Consider the following 11,550-nt stretch of genomic DNA (forward strand, 5'->3'; position numbering starts at 1 on the left):
TATGTGGGCGTGACACATCAAAGAAAAGCGGTTTTCATTGTTCGGCTACCAAAGTAGAAATCATGGCGTCATCGGGCTCAGGAGGTTACGTCACTTTTGACATCCCAGCAACTGACTGTAGAAACCATGTAGACTAAAGGACAACATTTCTAGCTTTCCGTGAGGTGATGTTCAGTTTAAGCAGTGGCAGCCAGTTTAAGGCCAACAGGAATGTCAACAACTTGTGTTTTATGGTCATAAACCGATAACGAAGCACACCAGCCGCAGCCTTCGTGGTGCAACTGGAGTGCAAACGAGCAAAGACGAAAGGAAGGTTTGCAAAAGTGTCATTAATGAAGAGATGGTCCATAATGCTTTGACAGTTATTAGTGGTGTGGCTCTGAAAAGTGCAAAACATATGTGCTATTGTACAGGAAGTGGATGAATAAGGGGAACAGCATCGACCACAGCGCAACCAGAAATTGGCCTTGTTTTTTTTTTTAGTACCATATTTCACATTTTAAAAAGGTCTTAAATGGCTTTTGATTTCACTAAAATATATGACACATGATGTTTAAAAAGCAAAATATCTGCTCTTTCACCCAAAATGCTGAACTTGAGGGTGTGAAGAGTCAAATATGGTCACTCAACATGGGACCACTGCACCCTCGAGTTGCCTCGATGGTACATTGAACTAAAGAAAAAAGAAAAAAAACAGATGAATTTTGACACTTCCTGAAGTAGACATGGTTTCAAGGGCAGTCAGATAAAACCAGCACACTTTGCCGCACAATTCTGATTCTGCTACTTTTTCGGCCGGAAATACAGCTTTTTTGTGAGCATTGAAGCGAAGCAGGGCACCTGCTTCTTCCCGATGGCGTTGGTGTCCCGAGAGTTGCCCACACTCCTCATCGACACCTTCCTGTTGACCAGGGTGAGCAGCTCCGTGAATTCCAGAGAGTTCCCGTACTTCTGGAGCAGCTCGCATAGATCCTGAACGTACCAGGAGCCGTTTATGGTCTCCCGGTGGGAATAGTAACCTGGATTGAAGTGCAACATAGTTCCTGGTTAAACGCTGAATGGGTGCAGTAATGTTGCAAGCAACCAGTGAATAAGCAGCTTGTGCATGAGTAAAGTGGAGGTGCTGGAAACTCTGGTTTCTCCAGCAGATGTTTAACATTGCAATGGCACATTTAACTTTACCGCAGAAGTTAGAATTCAACGCGAGGGAAAGACATTACATTCGACTTGGAAACGTTCCATTTGCACTCCAGCAAATTGAAATGGTCTGTTGTTTGCATCAGAGATGTCTACCTTGGTTTGCACAGAACGTCACAGTACAGTGGCTGAGACATTTTACTGGCAGTAAAAACAGGAATGTTCAGATGATAAAGGGGTTGCTGGATGAAACTGCCTTTTGAGGGAATGTTTCTGATAATATCAGTGAGTCATGAAGCGAGTCAAACTCCGACTCGTAAGGTGAACATTAGCGGGCGCCACTTCACGGACGCAACTGAATCAAATGGAGTGCAAATTGACGGCCGCAGACCAAAGACACTCCCAAAATCTCACCTTTGGGAAAATGAGGTAAAAACCATGTTAAACTGTACAGTACAGAGTCCTCAATATTCCTCCAGCTTCACCAGAGGAATCTAAATATGATGCTTCTCCATCCATCGACACCACCTCACCTTCAGCCACAGAGTAGCACATTATGAAATCCGCGCCGGCGGGAAGGGTGTGCACGGCGCTGGCGTCCACCACCACCTCGTTGGTCTTCTGCTCGCTGTCCACAGCGTCGCAGGCCGTCACCGGCTCGTCGTGCTTGTCTCCTCGACACGCCTGGGGGGAAAAAAACGCAACAGTCGCTTTATTGCAACGCAGACGCGTGCGGATGTCTTCGGTCCGCCTGCCGCTACTTGACACGCGCCTGCAAAATGAAGATCTTGGGCTTCCCCACGAGGCTCTGGCACTTGTCCCCTTTGAACAACGCCGTGATGTCCTGTATGCTGATCTTGCCGTCGTAGGTGTAGACGTGGTCGTTCTCGCCGTGGCTCAGGAAAACCAGCAGGAAGCAGTCCACGTCAGAGTGGTCTTCCATTGCCGCTGATGGAGGGTAATAATGATTATTAGTACGATTAATAGTATGATACCGATATCGGTACCGACACCGTTGCTCGTCGCTGTAAAATTAAAATAGGAGCCAATACCACAACACGGATAGCAGTTAAATCCTGTATGTACGCACATGAAAATTTTTGTTAAATTTGTTTGTACTGCAGTGAAACTTGTGACAGTCGGTGTTCTCTAGAACAACATGCTGAGGAATGTTGTTCAAATAACAGAACATCTCTGGAAAAAGAAAAATCCACGTAATTGCAAAGTAATGCAAGTACTCGTACTCTACTCGTTCTGTCTAAGAGTGGTATTGGTGCATCCCTAATCATTACAATAATTATAGACAGTTGTAAATGAAAGAGGCCGTGACGTCACACGCTGGATGGTTTCCATGTCAGCAAATCTGACTCCTGACATGCGCACCTTCGCCAATTTTATCCAGCACTTCCTCCTGTTTGTGGTTGTCATAAACCTTCACCTCGAAGTTCAGCTCTTGCAGCCTGACGGAGAGATAAAATAAGATGAGTAAGACGGAGGAGGAATTCTTCCAGATTGCTACCCGGCCGCTCAACAAGCGCCCCAAGTTGAGAATGACAGAGTTCGCTCCGACTCACCTCCTCTCTAAGTTGTAGCGGTCCGCGTTGGTCCCGTGCCTGTCGCTGAGCCCCAGGCGCCAGAAGAATCGTTCCTGGTTGAAGATGAGCGCCAGGCCTCGCCGCTTGGAGTCCATCTTGTACTCCTCCGCGGGGTCCAGGTCCATGGCGCTGTTCACGTTGAGGTAAAAAAAAAAAAAAAAAAAAATGAAAAGGGATCGTTTGAGAGACTGAGACCTCTCAGTCAGATCACATAACCAGGAAGAGGCAGCTCACCTTCTGATGAAGGCATCGGTTTCCGTCAGGTTCTCCGTGCACGCTGTGACAAAACAACACCGCGTTGATCAGTGGTGGTGTATTCTATTCTTTAATTTGCAAACATGTGGCTTTGGCCAACTTGAAACACCACAAGTACGCCAAATAAAATTTGCACAAATAGTGAAAATGTCTTTGTTGTGCTAGTTTCTGTTGGTGGGGGGTTGCTGCTTTGTCTACAGGTGCCACGGCTACTGCTGTGGGGTCAAGCAGCTATTGTTCAGCCAGATTAGAGTCCTCGTGGCCCTCAATAGTTTGGTGTCAGGTGGAGAAGGTTGGCAAAGGTTGCTAAAAGTGACACCTCCGCACTACACCCTACACAGGAAGGTGCCTTTGGTACACATAGCTCTAATTGCGCTGCCAGTTTATCTTAACTCATGTTCCACGGCAGGTAAACCTGAACTGAAAGTGGAACCGTCTCATCGAACGTTCCCCTGATGAATCATAGTTTAATTACTGTCTTTATATCATTAACCTCTGGTCAAAGTGGTTGCACTTCCTTCCGAAGATAAAACTAATATCCTCGCAGCACATTTATGAAATTGAACAACTTTAGGTTAGGCTTGATGTTCCCAAAAAAAAAAAAAAAAAAAAAAAAGGAACAGAAAACACGCTGATGTACATGTGAAGACAAAACAAGACTGACTCATGCAGGTTTCACTCCGCCCAGAAGAACTAAATTCCAAGACCATTTTCTTTGTGACTGACAAACAGGAGTATTGGACAGGGCATACGAAAAGCCAATCATCGGTTCAGTTAATAATTAATCTCACTCTTGACTTTGAAAGGCACTGAGACAACTTTACAAACGCAAGTTGTCGGTTTTGGCTTGACAGGACTCATAGAAAGCGCAGAAACATGATTCCTTGAGGAAAACTTGATTGTGTCTGTAACTCACCCGCCCTGTCGGTCGCTGTTCTGCTGTCCTTAGCAACACTTCCTAGGAAGAAAAGAGGCAGACACTGAGCCACTGAAAAAAAAATTTGGCAAACCCGCAGCCGTGCCCTACATATGTTGTGTTACTAGTCTGAAAAGCAAGGCGGCGGCTTTCAATAAGACCGCCGTAAGAACACAGTAACGAGAGTAAACCACTTCAGTGAACTTGTTACAGAAGTTTCAGCGCTTATCTTGGGCATATTTTGCGAATGTACCCAACTTGACATGTGCAATTCAAACAGAGAAATATTAGCGAGAGAGTTACGCGAGTTTGAGAGTGTTACCTCCACTTCTGTCCTCACCTGTGTTAGACATGATCACAGCTTCAACTTCTCCGTTGTCTGCTTTCTACTTTTGCTTCGTCAATCCAACCCCTGCGAGCCGAAGCTAAGTCCCGCCTCTCCAGGCATCCTATTGGTTTGATGTGACAAACAGAATGCACGGTTTGACCTGACAGCCTGTCGTCATTGGTCAACCTGCTCCTGACTTCCGTGTTTTATGCTACGTTTGCGACGGGTGCCCCTGTCACATTGAGTTCTGTCACCGCCTGAACATGACATGAAAACTGAATTTAAAAAGGATAAAACTTGGCTTAAAAAGTCCTCTGACGAACCAACTCTTAAGAATTAAGTCGTATTGCCAAAGTCACATAAGGAGCAGTTACTTCATCTACTTATTAATTAAGCACAGTCTCTATAACAGATGTTGTGGGAATGTCCACATTTGTGCCAGTTATTTTTATGTACATTATTGCTTGGGATTATTTTTAACATTTCAAAAACGAGTACAGGTTACGTTTGGTAAAATTTTATACCTAAATGGAAAGTATGACCACTCTTTGTATAGCATATAGAATTAGATGCTTGTAATATGGACCGTTTCTGAAAGGTTTGGTAAAGCAGCTTTACAAGAAATAATAAAATAGCACTACTAGTTTATCACATTAAAAAATTATAAGAGTTACTTATCAACACCAGTAATAAAATAGATAAAATACAAATCGTTGACATCATAAACAAAAGATAAGTGTTGCATCACATTAAATAGATGTAAATTATAAACTCTCTACAGAGGGAAAGGTGGGGGGATTAGATGTGTGCTAAAACTTCTCGACGAAATTGGAATTCAGAATACACCTAGAGTCATCACATATCAACTAAGTTTTAACAGATTTTATAGTCTTGTATATATATTAACTATGATCTAATATCAGTAATAACGTACAAAATAAACACGTTGTTTTAATGGGAGTCATTACTGATTCTGATACAGACGGGGGGGAAATAATGACTATCGGTTTTAAAATGGGCTGTTTCCCTCTGCTGGACATAAAGTGTAATAGCCCATTTTTTAACTGAATTAAATTAAACTGAATTAAATTGAGGCCTGGTGGCGCCACAAGGTGGTTTAGTGGTTAGCACTGTCACCTTACAGCAAGAAGGGAATGGGTTCGATCTGGGGACCTTCTCGTGTGGAGTTTGCATCTTCTCCTTGGTGTCTGTGGGTTCTCTCTGGGTACTCCGACTTCCTCCCACAGGTCAGAAACATGCATGTCAAGAAAAGTGGGAACTGTAGATTGTCGGTAGGTGTGTGTGTGTGTGTGTGTGTGTGTGTCAAAGGATGTTTGTGTTTGTTTGTCTTTCTTCGTGGCCCTGATAGCCCCAGGACAACTGAGATAGGCTCCAGCAGACCCCTGTGGCCCAGGGGGAAGCGGGTATAGAAAATGCATGGATGAATGAATGTACCTTGATGAGTGAAAAAAAAGAGCCACTCGACCATTTACACATTTTACTTGGTCCTGAAATTTAATTTATTGCATTCAATTTAGCAGTGTAAGCAGGGTAAGAAAAAGGTAATCAATACAGAGTGTGATCTATGATGAGAGCTTTGATAGTTTGTCTGAAAAATGCATGATTTGGTTGTTGTATAGAAACAACCATCAAAGTTTGATTCTGTTACCTCAGTTCAGTTGTGAAGTTACATTTTGTCACTCAAGCATATGATAATTCCTATACATATATGACAAATTACATTTGTAGGTGAGGTGCAGGGTTTTTGTTATTGTTGTTATTCAGGAAATTAGGTCTGATTCTGCTACTCTTTTGGTCGGAAGTACAGCTTCCTTGTTAGCATTGAAGCGAAGCAGGGCATCTGCTTCTTCCCGAAAGCGTCAACGTTCTGACACGCAGTCAAACTCCTCATCGACACCTTTCTGTTGACCAGTGTAAGCAGCTCTGTGAATTCGAGAGAGTTCCCATACTGTTGGAGCAGCTTGCACAGATCCTGGATGTACCAAGATCCGTTGACTATCTCCCGGAAGGAATAATAACCTGGATTAAAGTGCAAGATAGTTACTGGTTAAATACTTATTGAGAGAGTGAAATCAAATTATGTCTGAAACAGAAAGGAAGTCAAGCATAAACCATGTTAATCAGTAGTAAAGAGTCCTCTAGATTCCTCCAGTTTCACCAGAGGAATGTAGATATGATATGCTTAGATGGCAACTTCATAGAGTGAAGTGATGGTTCTCCATCCATCAGCGCTACCTCACCTTCAGCCACAGAGTAGCACATGATAAAATCAGCGCCAGCTGGAAGGGTTTGTACACCGCAGCCATCCTCCACCTCCAGTGCTGGCTCGCTGTCCGGACCAGATGCAGGAGTCACTGAATCCTCGTATTTGTTTCCTCGGCACGCCTGATGATTCACACAACAATCTTATACATACATATACATACAACAATACAGCACGGTCTTATATTTCAGATATTTGTACCTGAAAAATAAAGATCTTGGGCTTCCCCACGAGGCTCTGGCAATTGTTTCCTTTGAACGGCGTAGTAATTTCCTTAATGCTGATCTGTCCATCGTAGGTGCTGACATAGTCATCGTCACCGTGGCTCAGGAAAACCAGCAAAAAGCAGTCCCTATCAGAATGGTCTTCCTTTGCCGCTGTTGGAGAATAATAATAGTGAAAAATAATGTTGAAATAAAAGCTGTGCAGCCTTGGAAGGGACATGCTTGATGTATTTTCAGACACAAAACAGCATGAAAACAGATGTCAAGTACATACGCGCTGATAATGCCGGATTCAGAATGAATGAATGAATAAATGAATGTCATTTAAGTGTCTTTGTGTGACAATGAGCCTGCACACCTTTGTTGAGTATATCCTGTACATCCGCCTGTTTGCTGTTGTCATAAAACTTCACCTCGAAGTTCAGTTCTGTCAGTCTGATGGAAAAATCATAAAATAAGCTGGACAAGCTGGAAGAGCAGGTTTTGCACATTGCCAAAGGAAAAGACAGCGCCTAAACAAAGGCCCACATGGTGTTGATCACACACAGTTCACCCTGACACTTGGATGTGAGGTAATAATACCTTTGGACCAAGTTTTTACGATCAGCTGTGGACCCAGATCTTTGCTTCAAAGGACGATCCCAGTGGAACTTCTCTTGGTTGAATATGAGTGCAAGGCCTCTCTGCTTGTAGTCCATCTTGTACTCCCGTGCAGGGTCCAGAACCTTGGCACTGTTCCATGTCGGAATGAAAGAAAAGGGAGTATTAGACAAGAGGGGAATTAGGTCATTCAGTTAGATCTCACAAACAGGCAGAAGCTGTTTACCTTCTGGAGAAGCCATCCGTTGTTGTAAGGTTCTCTGTGCCCGCTATCAGTGGAAAAAAGATGGGTGTGTGTGATGCAGTTAAGATGCACACAGCTATTTCAAATAACCCACATAAATAACTGACTGAACTTATAAAAAAATAAATAAAAAAAAAATTGTTGAAAATACAGACAAGTTCTTTGTTTTGGTTGTTCCTTCTGCTGGCATGTTTTTTTCTGCTTCGTTTGGTGCCACTTCTGCTGGTCAAGCAGTCATTATTCAGCCATAGCAAAAACCTAATATTCTGAACTGTGCTCAAGAGTGATGGATACAAAGTCCAAAGTGAAAAGTCGGTTGGTTGCGCTGTTTAATCAGGTGCCACCCCACAAAGAGGAACTAAACACCTTTTGTTCCGTCATGCACGTGGGCAGGAATATACGACAGTAGCAAAAGTCAATGATTAAGGGAGTTCATGTCCAGTAACCTATCATCGACTTTTACTTTCACTTTGTTATACATAATTATAAACAGCATTAGAAATTATTATTAATATTCAGGAAATTAGTCCATCATGTATTATTTTGTTACACATACACACACAGCTCTGGTTGTATTTATTTCGCCTGCCATTAAATGACTAAAACAGACGTTGGACAATCTAAAAGAGGGAAATCCAAGGCACTCTTCTTTAAATTTATATTCAAAGAAGATCGCCTTCGATTTCCCTTTTGTTGATATCTTTGTTTTGTCACGTTTTAGATGAATGAACCTTCTGAGCACTCTGCACTTCCTTTTTTGTCTGAAGACACTGGACAATATTCCAAGGAAGTTTTAGACAAGAGTTAAAAAAAAAGAAAATAAGGCAATAAAAGTTTTTAATTAAATTAAATTAAATCATCAATTATTCCTAAGTCACTTATCATTTGTTTAATTTTTTCCAATCATATCCTGAGTTTTATTAGGTTTTATCATTGTTTTTCTGTGTGTATTAATGCTTTCAGATAAAATAAATTTAAAAAAACAAAACATATAAAGTTCAAATTGTTACCTCGATGGCTGTCTTCTGTAGTCTCAGACATGTTTACGGTCCCAAGATGACGAAACACTGAAGGCTCAAAATGACTTGCAATGAGCTGAAGACAACACCTCCTGCTAGTAAAAAAAATTGGATCCTGGAAATTTGGTCCCTCCCAGTTTTTTCAAGTACACTGTTAACCCGAAAGTTCATTCTATGTAAAAAGATTGAGTAAATACCACTTTAAAATATTAGTTTTATCACCTTACTCAAAGAGTATGAGTACATGAAGAGCATATGAGACCAGTCATTGAATGTACTCATTTTTCTAAGTTTAACAAACTTGAACTATCAAGTTTTACCTCAGGTGACGTAGTGCCCTGTTGTGATTGGCTCAAATCTCAAGACAAGTCTGGGCTTGTTGGAGTCCGTTTGAGAGCTGCGCCTTGTCTTCCCGCTGTATTTTTTGTCTTCGCAAGTTTTCCTCGCAAAACATTTTCTCCCCGAATAAGGTGAGTTTCCTTTTACATTTTCTTTCTGTGGAACATTGTGGAACAGCATACAACCGTCGCGCTACCTGCACAAATTAACCATATCGTGGCCACGAGATAGTAACGCGTGGGCACGCATTCACCATGTCGTGAGCACGCGTTTATTATCCTGTGGGCATGCGTGCGCACGATGTAGTAATGCGTGGCCACACGTTATTATTATTTTAATCCATGTTAACAGGGTGGCTACGCACTACTCTTGTTTGAAACGTGTATTTGAACGTGGGTAGGTTGACTTTAGCAGATTCTGAGCGTTGAACAACTGCAGCGTTTTTTGTTTTTTCCCCCAGAAAAGCTAGCGACTGTTAGCTACTATATGTTCGCTACAGTTTTGCAGTGTGCTGCAGAGTTTTGTGAAGAATTTTAAAAATATGTGCTTTTGATGAAACGTTTATACCCACTTTTAACAGGGTTGCTGGTAGAAATCTTAAAGAAGAGTTTTTTGGTGTTCTTGATGGTTTTTGCCCAATCTTAATGGACATCTTCAAGAGGAAGACAGGAGGTCGGATAGGCAAACAGTTAGCTGACCTGCTACAACAGACAGCGGTGAGTTCATATTTCTGTTTTCTTCTTCTAACGATATTGATGTTAATAGTGCATACATATTCCAAGAAATAATTTCCCCACCTTCCCTTGTAGTCATTTTCTATATGAACAAATATGATGTTATAAATGTTCATGTCTTATGTCTCTTTGCAGAGCACTGAGCCAACAGCTACGAGATGCCTTATCCTGAGAGGACTTCCCATCTTTCTTGGTGATGATCCATCCATGTTTTTTAAGAGCAGTTTGGTGAGTAAAGTTACGTAATTGCTGTTTGACTCAGTTTTTCTGTTTTCCTATGTTTACCTTATTTGGGATGATGGGTTGTGATAATTAGTATTAATGAAGATGTTTCATTGAACTTTAGTTGATTTTAACAAGATAATGTGTCTCCTTCTGTTAGCAAGAGTAAATTAATTGCTGCAGTTTGGACTGCAAATTATGCAAAAATTCAAAGGGCTTGCATAAATCTAATCCATTGAGGGGCTGATGCTGGAAATTGGATTAATCCAAACATTTCTAATATATTTCTATTATTTTCCCTTATTGACGAACACACACTTAACCCAAAAATAAAATTAAAAAGAAAACGGCTCAAATTAGGCCAGACGGGAAAAAAAGAAAAAAAAGAATGCGTGCTTCTCTATGGTCAGCACCCGAAACATAATTAACCATTTCTCTGTTTGTACCTTTCACATATCAAATTGTCCAATACACCACCTACTGTCAAGACATGAGATCTACACCACAACGGACAGCTATACACAAACAGACAAAAAAATAGCTTGTTCACGTAACATTGTCTAGAACAAGATTACTGTGAATTATGAAAATCACAATATTAATGTAGACCACACAACTGATTACAGATAAATTGCTGTTAACCAGAATATCCTCTTTTTGTATTGTTTCTTCTACAATAGAATGACTCCCTGGACATTCCAGTGGGAATTGTGTGCTATGAGGACACCAGCCCTGAACACCCAGGAAGCTCGGCATCGCCACAACTAAACCCCACAAAAGTGGGGATCATCCTTGAGGGCAGTGTTGTGATGGACACCCTCACCAACTTACCTCAGGCAATGTGCCTCTTGTTTGGCTTTACTTATGCGCTCCACCTGCAGTACCCAAAGTGCTTTAAAAACACATTCGTCTTCATTCAGCAGGTGATGCTAAACTTGGGTCGAAGTGAGCTACCTCCCAAAGTTCAGAGGCTGAAAAATGATCTTGCAGTGTAAGCTCATGCCACAATTTGTGATATCTGTCCGAATTTTTTTATGCACTCTGTTCGCACTGCATAGTTTTTTCTCAATGCTGCTGTTGTTAATGCACTTTATATTGTTGTGTAGCAAGAATTTTGTTTTGTTTTTTGTTGTTGTTTTTCAAAACATGGAATGTGAAACACATTCATGCTCATGGCACAATTCTGTATGTTGATTGCTGCACAAATAGACTGCACTCAATGGAGAAAATATTCTTTCAGTTGCTCATTCAGTATGTGATATTTATAGTTTAAAATAGATCTAGTGTTCTACTGAAATAATTCTATTGGACACATGTTAGAAAGTCAAAGTTGGTCTTAATGCCACTCTTCTTGTATTTTTGTGTGGCACACCAAGCATGTTAGTGTTATATTTTTTTATTCTTCTTCTTATTTTTATTTTTTTTAAGAAGCTTGCATTGAAAACACAGGATACATGGTAGAAAGCTGCCATTTCAACATGTGCCCAACTTAATGCTTGCGTGTTGTGAGGCAAAATAAACAAATAAAATAAAGTGCATTGTGTGGTCATTGACAACAGAAGAATTAAATTGCAACTTTCTTATCCAAAATATAATATTTTGAAATTCTATTCCTAGTTTTGATAAAACTAGAATTTTAAGTTCATTTGACTC

General features: G+C 41.2%; 2 protein-coding genes and 1 long non-coding RNA gene across 3 annotated transcripts; 1 reads left to right on the forward strand and 2 right to left on the reverse strand.

The window, feature by feature from the left end:
* Positions 1–200: 200 nt before the first annotated feature.
* LOC142892205 (caspase-6-like) lies at positions 201–4,271 on the reverse strand. The gene is made up of 8 exons (XM_076032197.1): positions 4,226–4,271; positions 3,904–3,945; positions 2,967–3,009; positions 2,712–2,861; positions 2,521–2,597; positions 1,910–2,085; positions 1,671–1,821; positions 201–1,019 (listed from the first exon to the last, which is right to left on the reverse strand). Exons 1-8 carry the CDS (start codon positions 4,254–4,256, stop codon positions 784–786), a joined length of 906 nt encoding a protein of 301 aa, XP_075888312.1. The 5' UTR covers positions 4,257–4,271; the 3' UTR covers positions 201–783.
* A 1,448-nt stretch (positions 4,272–5,719) lies between these two features.
* LOC142892221 (caspase-6-like) lies at positions 5,720–8,702 on the reverse strand. The gene is made up of 7 exons (XM_076032219.1): positions 8,594–8,702; positions 7,566–7,608; positions 7,322–7,471; positions 7,098–7,174; positions 6,717–6,892; positions 6,493–6,637; positions 5,720–6,271 (listed from the first exon to the last, which is right to left on the reverse strand). The coding sequence occupies exons 1-7, from the start codon at positions 8,622–8,624 to the stop codon at positions 6,036–6,038; spliced, it is 858 nt and encodes a 285-aa protein (XP_075888334.1). The 5' UTR covers positions 8,625–8,702; the 3' UTR covers positions 5,720–6,035.
* A 277-nt stretch (positions 8,703–8,979) lies between these two features.
* LOC142892231 (uncharacterized) lies at positions 8,980–11,412 on the forward strand. Its single transcript, XR_012927397.1, has 4 exons — positions 8,980–9,072; positions 9,522–9,657; positions 9,811–9,903; positions 10,578–11,412. It is a non-coding gene; the product is annotated as an uncharacterized LOC142892231 (long non-coding RNA).
* Positions 11,413–11,550: the final 138 nt, after the last annotated feature.

This window comes from Nelusetta ayraudi, unplaced genomic scaffold, assembly GCF_046127955.1.
Source record: "Nelusetta ayraudi isolate G7.1 ecotype Tasmania unplaced genomic scaffold, CSIRO-AGI_Nayr_v1 ptg000004l, whole genome shotgun sequence".
In the NCBI taxonomy this organism is placed as follows: domain Eukaryota; kingdom Metazoa; phylum Chordata; class Actinopteri; order Tetraodontiformes; family Monacanthidae; genus Nelusetta; species Nelusetta ayraudi.